The 22,502-nt window shown below is 37.2% G+C and overlaps 1 protein-coding gene across 1 annotated transcript; it reads right to left on the bottom strand.

The window, feature by feature from the left end:
• Window positions 1-3,215: 3,215 nt before the first annotated feature.
• LOC133327849 (sodium leak channel NALCN) lies at window positions 3,216-21,132 on the bottom strand. The gene is made up of 19 exons (XM_061536387.1): window positions 21,079-21,132; window positions 20,446-21,033; window positions 19,823-19,935; window positions 19,598-19,708; window positions 19,383-19,526; window positions 19,058-19,315; window positions 15,872-16,400; window positions 15,064-15,806; window positions 14,862-14,987; window positions 12,072-12,437; window positions 11,250-12,000; window positions 7,619-7,918; window positions 7,363-7,557; window positions 7,105-7,291; window positions 5,928-6,104; window positions 4,604-4,681; window positions 4,253-4,526; window positions 4,014-4,176; window positions 3,216-3,947 (listed from the first exon to the last, which is right to left on the bottom strand). The coding sequence occupies exons 1-19, from the start codon at window positions 21,115-21,117 to the stop codon at window positions 3,216-3,218; spliced, it is 5,874 nt and encodes a 1,957-aa protein (XP_061392371.1). The 5' UTR covers window positions 21,118-21,132.
• Window positions 21,133-22,502: the final 1,370 nt, after the last annotated feature.

The following is a 22,502-nucleotide window of genomic DNA, read 5'->3' as shown; positions in this document are numbered from 1 at the left end:
CAGTCCTATATTTCCATAAATTCCGAACTAATTATATTAATTATTTTGCTCCGACTGAAACGTTTACAAGAGAATGTGACGGTTGCGAATGTGACTACAAAATAGAATTGTGCAATGTTTAGAATGTGGGGATAAAAGCAAATACGACAATAACAAGATGCAGATGATTTGGCGTTGCCATATTTCCACTTATCGAATGAAATCGATAAGTCGTTGAGAAGTAAAGCTATCCGGTAACATATTAAACTGAAATTTGAAAGAATTTACTATGTTATAGATGAAACAAGCATTTCATGGTATTCCCTATTCGATTTTGTAAAGAAATCATAACATTTCATTAATTGTTTAGGTTTTTAGTTATGTGTTGAAAAAATAAACATCGAAAATACAACAACCACAAGGAAACGATATGCGTTTGTTTCCTTGTAGTTGTTGTATTTTCGATAACATATAACGCGACGGGTGGCTCAACGCGAGCATTCCGCTTAGCCCTTAAATTAGTAGAGTATTGCGGTACGAGTTCATACCAATATTTAACTATATTCCAGAGGCAAATTATCACATCGTCCAGAGGGCAAGTATATTTTAATCTAATTTTTGGAAGTTTCAACAAAAATTTGAACATTTTATGGAGACGTACTAGAAGGGTTAGACCTTTTGCCCCTATCTTCAAATTTGATTTAAGTTTGAAAGAAAATTTAGGATTTGCAAAGCTTGGAAACCGATTACTTCCTTTGGAATTTATCATCAAAAACAGACGAACAGATGTTCGTAATTCGACTTCAAATTTTCTGAAACTGATTTTTTATTTGGGTTTTATCGTATCAAATTTTATTTACCCTCATTAGCCATAAGATTGAAGGAAGAATGACCTACAATTCTTAATTTTAGAAGTGAAATGGGATACATCGGTTCACAACAATACAACCATTATCAATTTTTATTTTTATTCTTTGAGGTTGAAAAAAATCTCTGCAGAAATTTTAGTTCCATTCCAGAACCTAAAAGAATCTACTAATTTTACAAATTTTGCAACTTTTTACTCGAAAACATTGAATCAGATTTAAGAGAGCACAATACAAAATGGCGTTCTCTTTGTAAACTTTTTACTCGAGAAATTTGGTAAAAATGGTAAACAGGAATGCCTACTTCTGATTGGCAGTTATGTTGATTTTGAAGTATTGCCTTATTTAGTCCTGATTTATATTAGGCGAGTTTACTTGCGGCAATTTTTATCGTTCTCTTTTGAACTTGCTCCATGCGTCTATACAAGGTTTCCAAAATATTTTTTTATTTGTTGTTTTTTCACATTTAAAGGGCCCCATACACTATACATCATGCCGTACAGCATTTATCATAGTATGTGTTATTTTTTGAAATTTTATTTATGTATGTGTGACACACACAATGCATGATGAAATTCAAACTAGTTTTGATTTTGAAAATGAACCCCTATCAATCTGGTGAATAATATTCATTTTGAAAGTTGTCAGTAAATAATTTTGTGTACAAAAATAATAAAATTGTGACGGAATAAAAAAACAACTGAATTTACGACTCAAAATGCAATTTTTGGGACAAAAATCGATTTTTTGGAATAGTCAGACTAGTCAGTCTCACATATACAACAAGAGGTTCATCGGCATGACGGCATGATTTATAGTGTATGGGGCCCTTAAATATATATAAAATGTCAACGAATAAGAAATACACAAAACGAATTGCCAGAAAATTGTCGGTACGAGCATTTTTTTTTCATTTCTATACCCTTGCACCTCTCTCCTACAAAAAAGACTAGCCGCAAGTAAACTCGCCTAATCTAAATTGGGACTTACTAGATTTGCGTTCCTGAACTTTTCAAATTATTTGCTACTCTGAGGACGAATTTGAAATGTTTCCCTTTTACTAGCTTTACTATTAAAAAGTACTGGAACAGACCTGCACCGTAGGATTTCACCCCATTTTCGGTATTTCCCTACAGAATATGACTTTAATATGACAATTCGGGTTCTGGGAGGCAGAAAAATATCATGGCGGAAAATTTCCGATGTAGGTCCATGTTTTGACAAAGCCCCCTCATAACGGTCCCGCCTTATATTTTAAACCGAAGTGGATATAATTTGACATTTTTGCAGAAATTTTTTGATATCTTGAAAGTTTTAGACAAATTTTACACCGAAGTAGCTGTCATTAGGTATTCCGAATTCCGTATGGGTGAAAAATCTATTCCCTGAAAATGTTCAATATCAGCCTTATTCTGGATGTCAATTCCACGTGGATTTAGTCGCTCTTCCCCTTCGACTTATTCTGAACAACATATTCCTGTGAATTTTTTTCGCATTCTCGCTTTCGCATTATTCTGAATGAAGTTCGAAAGCGAAAAAATATGCTTTGGGTGAAAATTAGGTATTAGGATTACAGGGATCCTAATACCTAATGCATTCAGAATAAGGCGAGAATGTTAAAGCGATTTTTTTTTACATGCGAGATATCTCAGAATAAGGCTATATATGTTTAGGTTCTTAAATTTCCCCTGTCAAAGGTCCCGTTAAATTAGAGCGCGTTTAGACTACACTAGATTACAAACGTCAATTCCAAAACGTATACGTCACGTTAATTTGACGTCTACGCTAAGAAATTTACACTTGAGATCGAGTGGTTTCGTAAATCTAAACGCTTTTTTAGGTTGTAGATTAAATAATGGCATAAACAACCTACAAGTTACCATGAAATAGTCTGCATATGAAGATGTCAACCGATTTAAGAAATTTTGAATTCACACCACATGATGTAGGGTATAATAGTTGGGTCCAGTCGAATATAAAACTACTTTACTTGATCCCAATCCAAATCTTGTTCATTCATGTACATTACCACAATGAAAGTATTGAGTTTTCGAATTAAATTGACTTCTAGGAATTGTTTTCACAGGTTGTAATCGACCTTTATTAACAACAATTTTAAATTATTTATTTATATCTAACATTAACTAATATAACAATTTTTGACACAAATACTTAACTAAACCTAATGACATCGATTTCTGTTCTTTAACTACTTCTTCGTTGCTTCTCTAAAGACTAAACATTCCATATAAAAAATATATAATTGTTTTCTATAATACCGTTATGTTTCTATGTATGTATGTTTGTTTTGTATATTCAAAATAGTCTATAAATTAAATTATAATTTTTGTGTGTTTTGGCAAATCAGCTCTACATTTCATCATCGCTATTTTGGGTACACAGCACTTGTTCCTGCCACCAATCATGAACTTCATACACGGCATTGGCCTGATTGTTGAACGGCAACAACTTTGTGCCGGGTATAATGTGTGGCATTAGACCTGATGGACTACCCAATGCTGGGATATGGCCATGATCGAAATGATTCAATGTAGGATAATGGAATTGGCTAACATCTCCCGCGAAGAAGCTGTTCTTTTTATGTCCCGGCAAGGCTGGTAGCGGGGCAACTGGTAGGGTGCTGGTTGTCATGGAATTTTTCTTTTTCTGTTGATTGGCAATGTGCAGGCGTTCCTTGTCGGTGAGCGTTGTCCGCTGGGGATCTGAGGATGTTGGTGCAAGGAATTTGCGACCAGCGCTACTTCCCGTCGAATCGGAACGATTAAGGGCATAACCACGTTTTGTGCTGGTGATGATGCGTTGGGTGGCCTGCACCGTAGATGTTTCGGCAGTGGCGCCAGCACCCGGCGTTGATGCCACTGCACTGGTACTCACATCCTTCTCTTCATTTTCGGTTGAACTAAATGTAGGAGAAAATGCATCACTGGTGGGTGGACATGTGGCAGCTGCCACAGTGCCACTTATTGTGGCTATTGCAGATTTATCACCAAGACCAGTTGGTGTTTTATCTTCTGGTACACTGGGACGTATTATGGGTTCATTTGTGGCACGTAGACCAGCCAACAGAGAGTTTTGTTGTTTCTGGGGGGAAAAAACAGGAGGGAATTAATTCGGAAAACGAAAAATGTATCAAAATGATTGACCTACATATGCATTTTGTGCTCTAATTTTCTTTAGACATCCTTCCAACCAATGGCGTATTGTCATTTTGGCAACTTCCTCTTCGACAAGATATTCAAATTCCTCACGGGCCAGTAACTCCTCCAGTTGCAATGCCTTGCGTATATCTACCGATCGATATGAAAGCATACTGCAAAGAGAGAAAGGGACGAATATCAGATATCTCACTTTTTACAATCTTATATAATTCGCTGCCGAAAGCATACTTGATCACATCATGGAAGGTAACATCTTCCCCATTGTGCAACTTATCCAATTCATAGCACATATATTTGAAGAGTAAACGATCTTTCTGGGGATCACACTCCAAACGACCCTTTAGCAAACGCAATATGAATTTCACACGTCGTACTGGTATTACACCACGCTGATGTATGTCCACAATATTCCAGGTGTTTTGGAAATTTCGAATATCCGCATAGGAGAGTAGAGCATCTTCTTCGTTCGAGTAAAACAGTGAAAAGTTCTCCATGATAATAGCTGTGGGAAAGATGTAAAGATTAATTATTTAGAGATCATCTCATGAAGAACGCATATCGGGATCAATTTTTACTAACCCACAAGTAAGTTCAGTACGATATATGTAATAATGACATAGAATGTACAGAAATAGATAAGGCTGGCCGTAAAGTTTCCTGAAAAAGCATATAAATATTTTTAGAAAACAGTTAAATAAAATAACATAACAATATATGGCGCCCAATCTGAGAATTGGATACACTTTATTAATAAAATATATGGCGCCCAACGTTATATCACTTGGCCAGGCTTAATATTTAAAAACATGCCATGCCAGAGGTGTGTGTGTGTGTGTTCTACAAAGATGTCTTGTTAACGACTAAATCTACAAGAAATTTAACTAAAATTTAATATAAAAACATGTTGGGCGCCATATCTGTCTACATACAAAGGGATGCGATAATACAAAAACACATATGGAGTGGAGATATGTTCTTCAAGTATTTGGATTGACCCATTAAATCCACATTTTGGCCGGCTAAAAAAGGAGGTTTTGAGCCGATGTTTGAGAGATAGCATTGCCATTGTGAACCGCGATTCGCCATCTCTTGTTTGGTATTTGAATTTCCCAGAAGATGCTTCTTAAGTAGAATTTTCATTGGTTTTGGATTGTCTTTGAAGATCCACACTATCGATTGCAATGTTCCACTGAACACAAACCTTTTTTGAGTTATTGTAAAACCGTGCGGAATCAACAAAAAAACCCTAAATGCGAATGTGTGATGGTGAAAGAAAAGTCCATGATGTCTCAATTTTCTGTAGCACATTTGATCTTTTTAACCGGTTTTTTACTGTATTTACTGGCGCATCCTACAGCATATATTGGGATGATACCTATAAATAAATTATACCGCAGTTAATACCCTTTGGAAAACGTCTAGGTCATCCGCAGGACGCAACACTTTTATGTATAGATATTAAGCAAGTTCGCCATAAAAATTTAAAACCTCATATCCCAATAAAAGAGAGTTGTCTCTCTTTTATATTGGGCGCCATAAAACGACTTAGATGTTTAAAATGGCGACGGAATGGTTATGAAGGGTACAACATATACTATTCGAAAGCCTATAAAAGTTCCTAATTTTTCATATCAAAATAATATAGGTCCCTTGCGGTATTTCAGTAGTTAAAATAATACTCGCTCAAATATTAAAATATTTTTTTATGTTGGACGCAATATTTCTACAATTTCTGGGTTTATAATGACTTATCAAATGTTGGGCGCCACATGAAGAATTTACATCTGCGTTTCACCAAATATACTACAAATCGCGAATTCTATATTCGCCCACAAAGAAATTCTCTGCACTTCCATTTGAGTTGTTGCTGTAAATGTTAAAATATTAAATGCTATTTACTTACCGCAATCTGTTTCCCAATAATTTTTACCGGGTGTGCAATACGGTGGCTGGACCATACAATCGTGCATAATTTTATTCCAATCTTCACCGGTAACGATACGAAACAGCATGGCAACACCTGTCACCGGAGAACCAAAATTTGCTCTGCGTCCAATGCCTTCGCCATATTTTACAGTACCTAGAGAATTTTAAAAAGGAAAATATCAATTTTAGTAACAGTAAATAATAACGAAAAAATTTAGTTGTAAATCGAGGAGCCAGGATAAATTGTAACTACAAGTATTATTAGAATAAATAGACACAAATCTCGATCTACAAATAAACAGGAAGAGATAAGCAAACAATTACTATTAATCAGGAGAGAGCTAATTTTTTTCACGGAACTATTTAAACCCCAATCTTCAGGGGAAGACATTTTAATAAAAGCTAAGCTCACTATAAATACCATAAAGCTGTCTCCAAATAATATATGTCATTGGGCGCCATATTCGTATCCACATTGAAAAAGAAAAAACTAGTAATAATGAAGAAATGTGTGATATCCTTCATATTCATTTTAAACTGCTATTGATATTATCAACATTGGGCGCCATTGGGTTTTTAGTATTAAAATTTTCTTATCCGGTACTCTGAGTAGCGTTATTAGAGATCACCAATACATAGTTATCGGGAATGATGAAGGGTAGTGTTATATGGGGTCTATGCTGGATCCTTGGTCAATGTTGATAATTATTAGTAGAGAAAAGCGAATACATAATACCAGTGAGATTTTTGATCCAATAAAACCCCAAAATACCAAATTACATCCACCGAACAGCTCGGTAAACAATAACTTTTTTAATCCGGCACATCAGGAAAAATGTGTGGCCAACGATTGTCAGCGCAATAACATGCTGTTGGAGATTTCAAAAACCTTGACCTAGAGCTGTTTCGAATCTTATGAGCAGATTTAACGGTCAAAAAATCTGATGTTCGGGTATTTAGTTTAAAGTTTAAGAAAATAATAACGAAAAGACACAGACATACAGACATGTCTTAATAATAATCGGCAATAGTCGCAAACAAAGATATAGATCATTTTCTTAAAGGACTTGTCAGTTATCGAGAAAAAATTAATCACGGATTTTTCACCCCAAAACATTGCTGCATAGCTTTTTTTCCTCAGATTTCCTACTTACCAAACAATATCGTTCCAGCCAAGGCATAAAAGAATACCAACAAAAACATGCCAAATATAATGAAGAACGATTTGCAAACAGACACACCGACTGTTAACATCAACATTTTCAATGTGGTGTGTTTTCCGGTAATGGTGAAAAATCTTAAAATCACCACCATAAAACCAAAGAAGTAGGACAAGTCATTCTACAAAAAAAACACAACACAATTTTTAATATTTCATTTTATAGAATACCGCATTCAAAATGTCATATTACCCTCAAAATAGTTTGCAAAAATATCCAAACAACACCGGAAACCGTTACCAACAAATCATAACGATTACGTCTCGATTGCCAATAGCCACGTGGTGTAAATGCGATAATTTTCATAACCACCTCTACCACAAAGACAAATGTCAATGTGACACTTAGTAGAATGCAAATTTCCGTTATGCTTTCACCTTTGATCCACTGTTAAGTACAAAAGAATAATTATTAAAATTAAATAATTTGAGATGTTTATCGTCCTTACCGTTATCGATAACAGTGCACTGTTAATCAAAACAATTGCCGCTATGAAACGTTTAAAGTAAATATGTTGTGTCACATCGTAAGCGAATGCCCGAACTTTACGACCATCCGGCCGAGGTGGCAAATGCAGCGGTTGAGCAATTTTCAATCTCTTCTTCAAATCACACCAACGTCTTTGATCGACCGTGAGTAGAGCTGTACCTTTATTCTCCGAATAATTGGCAATAACCACACCCACAAACAGGGTAAGACCAATCATACAACCCAAGAAAATATAGATGTGAATGTAAACGGCTTGAATCTGAAAATAAAAAAAATTGGAATATTTTATTAGCATTACGAATACGAACATAGACATAGTTTTAAAGGAACATTTTAAAGTGATTGACTGACTTAAGGGGAAACACAGAAGAGGACTTCAGGCATGACTTGTTAAGTTGGCTTCTTTTATTGTAAGAGAATAAAGAAGAACGGCGTTCAAAATCAAGTTTGAATCTGATATTCCTTTATAAATTGACATATAATGCCAACTTAACAGGTCATGCCCGAAGCCGACCATTATTGATCGTTTTTGCTGGGAAGTTATGATAACCAATGAGGATAATCTATGTTTTTAAAATCTCGCACGACACCTTTATCTATACTAAAAAAAGAGTAAAGTGATTGACTGACTGACTGATTTAACGATTCATCAACGCCCAGACGATACGGCTGAAGCTAGAATCTTGAAATTTTGGGTGAGGATCACTCTGGGTCCAAATGCGACAGATAAGGCTGGGTTTTTGGAAATTCGTACTATAACGGTACGAAAAGTACTAAAAAGTACTAAATGTGATACCATTTGTATTTGGCGAACCGGTGGAGCTAGAACTCTGAAATTTGCTTTGGTGGTCGTTGATGGAGTGTAGGATAGATGTGCCAAAGGGTTCTTGGAAATTCGAACTATAACTATCCAAAAAGTACGAAAGTGTACTAAATTTGGTACAATTCTGTAGCATGTGAACGGATAGCGTTAAAAACTTGAAATTTGGAGTGTGAATTAAGGTTGAGATGTAGGGTCCATTTAAGGAGATGGTTTTGAATGCGCTTACTCATGTGTACGAAAAGTGCTATATGGTACTATATGTGGTACAAATTTAATCTATACTAATAAAAGAGTAAAGTGATTGACTGACTGATTTAACGATTCATCAACGCCCAGGCGAAACGGCTGAAGCTAGAATCTTGAAATTTTGGGTGAGTGTCACTCTTAGTCCAAAGGTGGCAGATAAGGCTGGGTTTTTGGAAATTCGTACTAGAACCGTACGAAAAGTACTAAATATGGTATCATTTGTATTTGGCGAACCAGTTGAGCTAGAAATCTGAAATTTGGATTTAGGGTCACTGATGGAGTGTAGAATAGATGTAGCAAAGGCATTTTTCGGAAATTCGAACTATAAGTATCGGAAAAGTACTGAAATGTACTAAATTTGGTACAATTTCGTAGCATTTGAATGGATTGAGCTAAAAACTTGAAATTGGGAATGCAAATTAAGGTTGACAATTAGGGTCGATATGAGGAGAGTTTGGAAAGCGTGTACTCATGTGTACGAAAAGTACTATATGGTACTATATTTGGTACAAATTTGATTTGGAGGTACAAATCGAGGTGGAATCCTGGAATTTGAAATTAAAATTACCGTCAGAGTGTAGGATTGGGATATGAACGTAGTTTTGGAAATTTGTTACTTATGTGTACGAAAAGTACTAAATCGTTCTATAATCGGGACAGTTTGGATTTGGGTGATCCTATAGAGCGGGAACAATAAAATTTGGAGTCAGGATCACTGTATGGGTGTGGGATTGGGGTCAAGATTCAGTTTACGAAAATAATACTTATGGGTACTAAATGGTACTAAATTTGGTTCAATTTGAATTTTAGATGAACCAATGGAGCTAGAATCATGAAATTTGGAGCCAGGATGACTGTTGAGGTGTAAGATTGAGATATGCAGGAAGTTTTAGAAATTTGTACTAATGTGTACTAAATTTGGTACAATTTGAATTGCGAGTGAACCGATAGAGTTGGAATCCTGAAACTTGGATTTGGGATCACTGTGGGGGTGTAGGGTTGGGGTATGTAGGAAGTTTTAGAAATTTGTACTAAGTGTACTAAATTTGGTACAATTTAAATTGTGGGTGAAGCGATAGAGTTGGAATCCTGAAATTTTGATTTAGGATCACTGTGGAGGTGTAGGATTGGGGTATGTAGGAGGGTTTGGAAATGGGTACTACTATGTACTAAATTTAGTACGATTTGATAGTTTGGGTGAACCGAAAGAGTTGGAATCTTGAACTTTTGAGTTATGAACACTGTGGAGGTGTAGGATTGGTGTATGTAGGAAGATTTGGAAATTGGTACTACTATGTACTAAATTTAGTACAATTTGAATTGTGGGTGAACCGAAGAGTTGGAATCCTAAAGCTTGAATTTAGTATCATTGTGGGGGTGTAGGATTGGGGTATGTAGGAAGTTTTGGAAATTGGTACTACTGTGTACTAAATTTGGTACAATTTGAATTGTGGGTAATAGAGTTGGAATCCTCTAATTTTGATTTAGGATCACTGTGGAGGTGTAGAATTGGGGTATATAGGAAGTTTTGGAAATTCGTACTACTGTGTACTAAATTTGGTACATTTTAATTGTGATTGAAACGATATAGTTGGAATCCTGAAACTTGGATTTAGGATCACTATGGGGGTGTAGGTTTGTGGATGGAAGGAGGTTTTAGAAATTCGTACTACTGTGTACTAAATTTGGTACAATTTGAATTGTGGGTGAACCGGTAGAATCACCGGTAGAATTAGGATCACTGTGGGGTGTTGGTTTGGGTTAAGCAGGAAATTTTGGAAATTCGTACTACTGTGTACTAAATTTGGTACAATTTGAATTGTGGGTCAACCGATAAAGTCGGAATCCTGAAACCTCGATTTAGGATCACTGTGTACAACTATGTACCAAATTTGGTAGAATTTGAGGTATGGGTGTGCCAATAGTGGTGGGTGAATTTTGGCACTGCTGTGTACAAAATTTGGTATAATTTGAATTGTGGATGGACCGATAGAATTGGAATCCTGAAACTTATATTTTGGAAATTCATACTACTGTGTACTAAATTTGGTACAATTTGAATTGTGGGTGAACCTATGGAGTTGGTATCCTGAAACTTGAATTTAAAATCACTGTCGGGGTGTAGGTTTGGGTTAAGTAGGAAGTTTTGGAAATTCTACTACTAAATTCGGTACAATTTCAATTGTGGGTGAATTAGTAGAGTTGGAATCCTGAAATTTGAATTCGGAATCATTGGTTGAGGAGGGTACTTATGGAAATAATGTGTTCTAAATGAAAATTTGTTAAAATTTGGATTTGGGTGAACCCTTAGAGCTCGAATCATGAAATTTGGTACTAAATGATACTCAAATTTAATTTATGTTCGATATTAATGTGTGAATTGTTTTTTCAGCCATATGCAGTTCTATCTAAAAATAAAATAATATGTTAATACATTATTAAATGTTTCCTACATTCGCTAACGAAGTTGCGGGCATATGCTAGTAACCAATAAAACAAATCAAAATTTCTCACAACTTACCGGTCCAACAGCTTTTATCAATACATCTCGAACATCCAGCCATCCTTTGAATGACAGCACCTCGAACAGTGTCAACATAGCATCACCGATATTATCGAAATTAAATCGTCGTGGATTTGCCCATACACGTGGTACCAACATCGCCGGAAAGGATTCACCTTCACCCAGGGTCAATTTCATTTTTGTTACGAACACACGACGCATAAATACGCCAACACAATCTTCACGTCTTGTTATTGTCGGATCATTGCAACGTGCCAAACGGCCACCATACAGCTGAACACCATAACTGGCAAAGATGAACATCAGCAATATCAGGAGAGTGGATACCAAAAGGATTTCCTTAAAGCCACGACATAATTCATAGACCACCTTACGCATATGCGGTACCAAGGTGAATATTCTCAGCGGGCGTATGCAACGTAAAACCATTAGCAGTTGGGCAGCAGAATTGGTGGGTACTTGTTTCGGCATCCAGCAGAGGAATAAAGTGGAAACAATGTATATAAAAACATCCAAAACGGCTGCCACATCTTTGATATAGGCTTTGGGGGTAAAGAATAGACCATCCGCTAAGATTTTCAAAGCCAGTTCCAGGCTCATAAAAATGACAAAGGTGTATTCGGCAATTTGCAATGTGGGATGATCCATAACCCTATCATTGGGTGTCTCGAACATCATTGAAATGCAGGAAAGAGTGGTGACGAATATCATTACCCAATCCAGATAGGTTACCAGGCCCAAGAAGTTGCTGCAACGAAATTGTTCATTTTAGAATATTCTTCGGAAGGAAATAAAAACAAACAAAAACTTCGAACTTACTGCAAACTTTTATATTGGACCTTACGTTCCTTGCCCGTCAGTGGATCCTTTAGCCGGGCATCATAGCGCCCATGGACAATTTTCTGACAAATCTTACGAAAACGACTTTCTCGTGGCACCAAAAACAATGGAGTATCGAAAAATGGATGATTCTCACGCAAATCTTCTTCCCGTTGGTTACGTCTCATTTCAGCCTGTTGCCTTTTCGCCTGCAACAATTTGATATCCAAATCATGTGGTCTGGCTCTGCCTGAATTTGCCCTTGGCGCCGATGCAATGTCACCATTTTCCATCAGATGTTCATAGGTCTGCTTCAGTTTTATTGAACCCGATCGTACGCTACGTCGAATGGAACGTGATCCAAATCTGTGAAATATTAATTTATATTTGCAAAGTACTAAACTACGTTAAGTTCGGAGAAGCCGAAACTTGGTTTGGAGTGGGTGGTGGGGGGAAACAATTTTCCAATTTGGGGTGCGAGTGGGAGGTCTTCAATAAGAATGTAACAATGAGAAAGGAGACGTATAGAAATGACTTATTTTGTGGGGGTTATGGAATTTGAAAACGAATGTTAACTCATTGGGCGCCAATGTGACGCTCGATCTCGATTTGACAATATCCGACTGTCTGTCTGTTGAAATCGATAGATAGACCTCGGAATATTTAAAGCTTTGACATTTTGAAGAGTTTTGTCACGTTTTCCAACCAATTTAGCTGTAATTTCTATTTCAGATTCAAATTGGGTTCCAAATTTCTCTCTAAAGACCAATATTACCCAAGTTTCAGGTTGGGCGCCATGTTACGATACCCCCTAATTTCCGGTATTTTGGGGGAGTTGGGGAACATTTTACAACAAAATTGGCTGAAATTTAATATTTCGAATTCTCATGGGGTATACTGGAGATTTTGGACACTTTTTTAACCAAATAGACTGTAATCTGTTATTTTGGGTTCTTATTGGGAAGTAAATCGTCCTATTATTCGTAATGTTGGGGACGTTTTTCAACCAAATTGGTAATAATTTAGTATTTTAGGATAGCAAATCTTCCTAACAAGGAATATAAATATTGGTCCACTTTCTAGGACAGCAGCATCTACCAAATGTCGGTGTCTTCCTGATTTATGGAGCATTTTTCAACCGATTTGCCTGCAATTTGGTATTTTACATCGTCAATGGTTTAAAATCTCCATACCTAACTTTATCAATACTACCTCATGTTTCGAGGTTGGGCGCCATACAACGGGACCCAGTATTATTCGCTATTTTAGGTCACATTTTTAACCGAATTGTCTGTAATTTTATATACAAATAGACTGTAATCTGTTATTTTGGGTTCTTATTGGGAAGTAAATCGTCCTGGTAATTATTATCAACATTTCTTCAAGTTTCGAGTTGGGCGCCATATACCCCCTATTATTCGTAATGTTGGGGACGTTTTTCAACCAAATTGGCAATAATTTAGTATTTTAGGATAGCAAATCTTCCTAACAAGGAATATAAATATTGGTCCACTTTCTAGGACAGCAGCATCTACCAAATGTCGGTGTCTTCCTGATTTATGGAGCATTTTTCAACCGATTTGCCTGCAATTTGGTATTTTACATCGTCAATGGTTTAAAATCTCCATACCTAACTTTATCAATACTACCTCATGTTTCGAGGTTGGGCGCCATACAACGGGACCCAGTATTATTCGCTATTTTAGGTCACATTTTTAACCGAATTGTCTGTAATTTTATATACAAAAATTTCCTGCCCAAAATTAACCATGGCATATGCTCCTTAAAAGTTCGGCGGAAGTTAACGACACATCTGCCGAATCATAGATCTATGCGTAGACCCTTTGAAGATGAGTCAAATCCAATGAAAGGTCGGCGTTTATGATGCTATTTCATTGTAAAAACTGTTAATGGGGTGACTGTTCCGCTATTTCATTGAAAAACTTTAAATGGGGCGACTGTTCCGCTTCATGAATACTAAGTTATACACCACAATTTTTTTGACTGCAGCCTTCGGAGAAATTCGAAAGAAGGGGTATCATTGTGCACCAAATCTCTCACACATCGGCTCAAACCAACGCGATTTAGGTCGAAACGTGAAAATTTAAGGGTCATCCGCCGTTCTGTCCCGATATGGCACCCAAGAAAAATTACGTACGAATACAGATTGAGTAATTAAAAATTTGTGGCGCCCAACGGATACATATAATTCATATATTTTTTCGTTTCGGTAGGGACACCTACCACAATTTTCTGATAAATATAAATAAATCCCACTATAAAGCCCCCTTTCTAGTACCAGACAGGGCTAAATTAGAATATAACCACTAACAACGACTCATATAGAAATATTGGGCTAGAAATTCGAACATTCTTTAAATGGTGATGTACCTTAATATGAGAGCTATGTCATAAAATGGACCTATATTGACAACATTCGGCGAAGAAGTTCTTAACCAACCCTGAAAATACTTGAAATGGGAGGACATATTTATATGAAGGCTATGTGATTTTTTTTTTCAAAATAGAACCCTAACCCCAAACTTTCAAAACGCTGACAACTGCGAATAATTTTTGACAGGTCCGAGAATCTTCAAAATACGACGAGTGTCAACAGCTTAACGCACTGCCTCCACAAAATTCGACGAAAAATATATGTAGCACAGCAAGCCTCCGACAGGCTTCAGAACTCCAATTTGAAATTTTAATTTTTATATCTCATGACATATCCGATTATTAATGAATACAATTTTCTTAAGGAATTTTGAGTACTTAAAACTATCAACTTACTTCTTTTGATCCACTCTCCACGGCTTCGAATGTGTTATGGTACCCTGAGATTTCAAACCGCATTTTCCACCAACCACTGGCAGCATGGCCGAATCGCCCAACATCAGACGTTGATTATTGGAATCACTTAAAGAATTGAAAACCGAACTTTAATGCCCAAAACTTCCCCGACTAGTCGTTTCCATTCCACTCCAGTACTTACTTGATGATATGGGTTATGGCCAATTTCCTTAAACTACTACCAGCCGAGCGGACCTTTGCCGTTTTATTCATAATTCTCACGGGTTTTTGTTTACGAAATACCATTTTCGATTCCCAATATTCGGATATTGGACGTTTACAACTTTCCATTGAGGGATCATCACTTTCCAGTTCGATGACAAATTGTTTCATAAAAGATTCTCGCACCTTGGGCAGGGTGAAATCATTCGGAATTCGATGGAGTATTGTCATTTGCGGAGATTGGGGGAATTTTTCGAATATCCTTAGGCGGAATGGTAGAGTCTCCTTAATTTCTGCACTTTGTTCGCGGAATTTAAGTTGCTTCAATTTCTTGATGTCCTCATCCAATTCCAAGTTATCCAAAATAACCGCCACGAACAAACTTAGCACAATAAGGGTTACGAACAAGTGATAGAGTATAAAATATATGGCCACCAAGGGGGTTAGAGTTTTACTGGTACGTATCATTGTCTCGTCCATAACCTCAACCCAGGCCTCCTGGGTTAGAATTTGGAACATAGACATAAAGGCTTCGGGGAAGGTTTCGAATTTGGTAAAGTCGCAAAGGAAGCAGAACAACTGCATAGAGATACTGGAACTTATGATCAGCAAGCAGACGGTAAAGGTGATGAGGGAACCCAATTTCTTGCCAGGACCAAAGATTTTATAAACAAAACCTTCTAGCATGGGTGAGGCCTTTATCAAGCGTACAACGCGAAGAACCTAAAAAGAAAAGGCAAAAATTGTAAGAAAAGGCAAAAAATTGGAAATCGATCGTTTCAACTCACCTGAAAATACGTAAATCCCGATAGATAAAAATACGGCACAATGTGAATGGTTGTGCCCACAGCCAGCAACAATTCAAATTTATGTATCGAATGTTTATAGTAGCCACGCCATCCCAAACAATAGATTTTAAATAGAGTCTCCAAATCCAGCAGGAATGTAAACACGGCCTCAATATAATAATATCTCTCATAGAAGACATGACGCGGTCGACCATCATGTTGAAATGTCATTGTGGCCGTAACAATACCATTTGCCAATATGATCGACATTACCAACATTCGAAAATAGGGTGATCTCAATATGGCATGACATGTTTCCGGTGCCAAGCCACCATGTTTACTATCATCAATGGTGACCAAACGCCATCCTTGATCGTTTCCACTGAGTATCTGGGAGGCAGCTGTTTTTTGAATATGACCTCGCGCTCCCCACATCTGTTGGAATTGTACACGTATCTCATTGAAGGTTTCCGTAATCACAGCAATGAAAACGTTCTTCACCAACCACGCCAAGAAGAAAATCATGGTGCTAGGGAAAAGGGGGAAATAATTATAAATAAATAAAAATTGGAGATAATGTAATTGTATTCAACTCCTTAATAGGACACTGAAGACATCCTTCATCCATCGGGCTATAATGATGGGCTATAGCTAATTTGAGGATAACTTCTCTGAAGACATAAGTGCCTATAGATGCAACAAAGGCCTGAAACAATGTATTCTATATATTAAAATCGTTCTCAATACAGCGAATTTCGCGATTGGAGCAAGACCATCAGTTAATCTCATTCGGATCGAAGTCATAGCAGTCATCTCCAAAACTACAACGTCCAAACATTAACAATGAATGGAGCCTGGCAATATATAATTGGAAGCCATTTGCCGATTTTGAGTTTTGAGAATTTAAGTCCCTTCATCGAGAGAAGGTCCCGAAATACCAAAAATTAGCTCCTCCCAAAGAATAAAAATCCGATTTTATTTACATTCAAATCTTCTGACTCTACATATTCTCTCATTTAATTCACTCTGCTTCTGAATCTATTTCTATGGGATATGGACACTAACAAACCAAAAATAATTGGGCGCCATTTTACTACTCCTCTGCCTCTTCTTCTACTGTTAGTACAGAAATAAAATTATGAATACCTCTCGAGACTAGGATTCCGATGTTATGTGCACACAAATCATATGACAGACTCTCTTTCTCTCTCTTCTAACTAAATGTTATTTTTGTAGCAGATATTGTTGCTTTTTCTTCTTTAATTTAGTCTGCTTCTGGATCAATCTCAAAATGGAAAAATGCCACTATATTTCCCAACCATGGAACAGGGATAAAGAAACGACACTGAAAACCCAAACTGTTATTGGTCGCCATGCTATTTCTAACCTGGCAATTACCTTTGAAACTCCTTTTTTCACTCTAAATCATGCACATTTTTCCAGACCCACGCGAGTTGGGTTCTATCCACCATTTGAAGGTTAAAACGTAAAGATATTTCAATGCTGGCGTTAATGAATCTTCGTCTTTTCGTCGGATTAACTCTCAATTGCGCAGCACTATTATTCGCAAACCACACAGTTGCAACGTAGCTGTCCATAGACCAATATTTTGCCATGCAAGAGGCCAAACATCCAATGACACCCCATTTCGGCAACATTCTATAGACTTCATAATCTACAGGTTTTCTTAATATCTTTGAACCTTTCATTCTAGATCATGCAGATTTTTCCCGACACACCTGAGTTCCATCCACCTTTGGTAGATGAACGGGTCTCTCTGAAACACCCTAGAAGTTACTTCAATGAAAGTCAATTACTATGTGACGTAGTGGAAGAATCGTCTATGGTCCATCGGTGTCATAAGGTCTGAATAATTTCCCATTGTGTAGCTCTCGTATTCGCGCATCACACAGGCTCCACATATTTGAACACAGGCCGACCTATCGCTTTGTAAGAGGCCAATAAAGTTTCTTTATCTGCGACTGGCGCCCAAACACATAATTGATCATCCAACGTTAGGATCATTACGGAATGAACTAATTCAGCGGAACTATTCCGCAAACGAAACGATATGTACTAGATCCGGATCTTTCATTCATCTAATTCCTTTTTATCCTGTTCGTTTTGATTTAACTGACGTGTAGCAATGAACGATTTAACTAAAAAGAACTATGGAACTAAATGAATGACCTAGTTCCGAGTATATGTCAAGCGAAATGGATATGTATCGATCGGAGTGGTACACTAGGAATGCTATGCTGAACCTTCCTCAGAACATATTAACCATCACAATGCATAGACGACAATATTTATATAGCTTGAGTTCCTGCACCCCCATAAAGACTGTTCAGATGGATCATTAATTTCACCTAAATGCCCGTTGCAGCGCTTGAAGCATCTTTACATTGGTAATATTAAACGGAGATTAAGACCCTTTCAGCTGTAGAAACTTGAAGAATGCAAAATATGTTTCGGGGTTTGTGAGTCCCGTATTCCGAAACTAAGAAGAAAGCCACTTGAGCTTCAGAATCAGCAGAAAAATAATCCTAGTTGAACAAAACTTTTCCGTAAAAGGAACGATCGGTATTTGGTCCAATTCTTTTTTCTCTTGTCGTTCCCTCTTTCTGTTAAAATTCTTGAGTTCCATATTCCAACAAAGTAGAAAACGAGGATTAAAGCGTCGGAGATAAAGACACCTAGAGCTGTAGAAGTTTATAAGTTCCGTACTCTGACAATGAGTAAAACGATAACGAAAATTACTTGGGCTTCAAAAGCACGAAGAAACATAATAATAGAGTTGGATCGTTCCGAACAAGTTCAATGAAACTATTCACTAAAAGGAACTATCGGTATAAGGTCCGGTTCTTACGTCCATCTAGTTTATATTGCTTCAGTTCTGCCTTTTGGTCCTCGTTCTATTCATTATATCTGACGTTTGCCAATGAACAATTGAACTAAATAAACTATGGAACTATATGAATGACCTAGTTTGCGCAGCCACATACATTTATGATTCCATCTTCGATTCAAAAAATTGGAATCCAGTCTACCTAAAAGCAATTCTGTATTTATATTATGGTAGAATGAATTCCATTACCACGCAATTAATCTTGAAAAAATCCTCACAGGCGAAACCCCCATCCAAATCTTCATTTACGCTAGGTTATTTATTATTCACATACATACCTGAAATAGAATGCAGCTCTCCATGCTGGCAGCGAATCGATGGCGCGATACATAATAAATACCCAACCCTCCTGGGATGCAGCTTGATAAACCGTAAAAATACTTGTGGCTATATCTTCAAAGCCATTGAAACCAATCACATAGCTACTGAGAAAATCCAATTTCATGCATTTCATGCCCGGTGAACACTGATAACCCGAATCCGGGTCCATGGAACAAAATGTATCCGGTATGGCCAATGAATTTAATGTTAATATACTAAAAACCGAAAAATATCCAATGTAGCTTCTTCTTTTTTTGTTTTCAAAATTATATCCAAACTTACGGTCTACCATGCTTATCATAGACACTGTTATTCATGACACAATGGTTTTTCAATTCACCGAAAAATTGAACACCCATAAGGCCATAAAGTGACATAAAGAACAGGAAAAATAGGGTTACATTGTAGATTTGTTGACTCGAACGCCTGGTTAGGGGGAGGATTGGAGATATTTTTTTATTAGATTCGTAATTCAACGATGAGGTATATGAACTTACTTGAAGATTTGATTGATGCGACTCTTTGGCATTGAAAATTTCAGGAAGACTCTAAGAAAGCGTATCATTATCAGGGGTCGGGGAGCTCTCATCATGGATAGGGAAGAAAATCTATGAAAAAAATTTAATAACAACAAGAAAATATTAGACCATAAAAATTCCATTGTTCGACTTTTTATTTCCATTTTCAAAGTGGGAATACTTTCCGGACGTGGGAATACTTACTTTGGCACAATTTCAAGTATTTCAAATATTTGTAAGATTATGGAAATCCATAAAAAGAATACCATAGAAAAATCAAATTGGCACCAGTGATCCTTTAGATACGGTACTTCACCCTAGGTAGGTTGTTGATAATCATATACAGGTTTGAGGTTAGATTATTTGAAAAATTCAACAACAAAAATACAACTCTGTATCAACAAAACATGAATGCACATGCATGATGGCTCATTGGTTTAGTTTGATATATCTGTGGAAAAGCATCTGTATTCCGGTTGGGTATAAAATATGGGTTTTGAATGTTGTCCTTATGGGGAATGGAAACTATAGTTGAATAAGCCTCTTCCTTTCTCCATTCGGATATGCAATATTTGCCAATTCTAATGTGAATACATTGGGATGGGTGCAACTTCAATGATGGCGTAAGTTATTGCATGGTATAACAAGACAATTGCCATTGTTTTTCAATAATGGCAGTTATCTATTGTTTTCAGCAATATCTTATGCCTCCATGTGACCTTACAACCCCTCTGCCCCCCTTGACGATATATCAAAACCTCCCTGCTCCAAATTTCCACCAAATACATTGCATCTCTCTGTGTACATGTGTATGTGTGGGTACTCACGTGTAATACGCCGCGTATGTGCATTTTGGCTATCATTTCAGCGGTAAATAGTAGCGTTACCGCTATGTCCGATACGAATGTTATATACTGCAGGGATGGTTCGCGTTCGAAAGTTTTTGGAGTATTCAATGAGACTGAGGCCAAGGCAACTAAAGCGCAAAATCGCATTAGGCGTCTTACCCACAGTTTATTCACCCATTCAATATCGGCACTTTCGTTAAGCGACTCCTCGGGACCATAATCGGCTAGAAATGGTTCGCCGCCCTTCAGACTTTGCTTGCGACCGAGCATTTTATTGCCAATACCGGTTGCAAGTCCAAGTCCTATTGGCGGCACCCCAGTAATGACAGCAGCATTACTACTAATACCGCCACAAATGCCCATACCGACGCCGCCCATATTACCGGCCAAGCCGGATGAGCCGATACCACCTACGCCGCCGCCGACGCCACCAACTCCCGAAGTAGCTGTTGTGCCACTTGTCGTTGCCGCTTGTGCCTGGGCCGCCGAGGCACTGCCAAGCTGGCCGGCTGTAACACCGGAACCATTATTGTGACCGGCACCGCCACCGGTGGAGCCACCCTGTCCCTGATTAGTGGCATTATAAGCAGTATAACTGTTATTAATGGCAACAGTGGCCGATGTTCCCAGCATAGGTCCCATATTGGGCATACGTAGACCACTACTACCACTGCCACTACCACTAGCGGAATTTACAACCGTTGGACTGGGTTCAATGCCATAATTATTTGCGGTTGCCGATGCTGCGTTATGTGGCGTCTGTGTCTGCTGCTGCTGCTGTAACGGAGATTGATTTTGTGTCCCCCGTGGACTATCCGTATGATTAAAGGTAAAATATTGAGCCTGTGTCGTATGCTGTGGATGATGACGAAAATATTGTTGCAAAAAATTACTGCTAGCACTGTGGCTGATAATATTGGGTGTTATGGCCGTTCCTCCGCCGCCACCACCACCACTACCACCAGTTACGAGTCCACTGCTATTACTTGTATTAATGGGTGCCAAATTTGTGGCAGAAAGCGTTTTACTACGACCACCTAAGCGACGTATTCGCAATTGTTCACTCATTCAATCAGGTAATCGGACTTTCATAATCAGTTTAGAGGTTGGCAGGTTGATTCGTTAGGAAGTTGATTATCTGGAAAAAATACTAAAATTATATTTAAAAAATTAATAATAATAATTTTGATAAATAAAATATATGTACGGACATTTAAAACTGGCGCCCAATGGTAAAGGTAGGGACAAAAGTGTATTTCCACCTTTTTTATTACTTTTTAAATTTTAAATTAGTCATACTTATCTGTCCGGCAAAAAATTGAACATTTTCGTGGATGTGGTTTCCACATCTATTGGGAACACACAATATTGTCAATTTCAATGAGTATATTAGACCTGGACAAATAGATATCCCAAATTTAAAATTAAAATGTAATTACAAAAATGAATTAACTACTTTGTTCCCTATACTTTTTAAAGTTCACTCTAACAAATCTATACTAGACATAAAATTTACAACAACAATCCTTAAAATTTTTATATTTTTAATAAATATATATTTCTTAAAATCAAACATTTTCTCAGTGTAGTTATGCCGATAAATAATAATACACATTTCCTTTGCAACAGCTGATTTAACCGGCCGGCCGGCCAGCCAACCGGCAACTTGTGGAATTTCTATTTATGTTTACATTTATCAGCTGTGCCAGTATAACAGTTAAGTTTGTTTACATTTATTGGCAAGATGCAACACGTGTCAATCTAACAGGTTGTACAACAGCTGATAAATTGTTGTTTGCCGGATAACAGCTGTTGCAACAGCTGTAATGTTATGACCAATCATATGATATTGACAGCTGTCAAATTGTATAACACTTTACCATCATCCCCCATTTTTTGGGGTTGTTTTTTTTATTTGCAGCCTCCCCCATAATTGGGGGTTAAGTATAACACTTATAAAATTTTCACTGGATACACACGAATGGAACAAATAATGTTTTGAAGGAAAAATTAAATTTTCAAAAAAGAATTATATT

The sequence above is a fragment of the Musca vetustissima genome, unplaced genomic scaffold (genome assembly GCF_032173495.1).
Source record: "Musca vetustissima isolate MV318-11 ecotype Yass unplaced genomic scaffold, APGP_CSIRO_Mvet_v1 utg42163, whole genome shotgun sequence".
Taxonomy (NCBI): domain Eukaryota; kingdom Metazoa; phylum Arthropoda; class Insecta; order Diptera; family Muscidae; genus Musca; species Musca vetustissima.
This window is presented reverse-complemented; position numbering and strand designations above follow the sequence as displayed.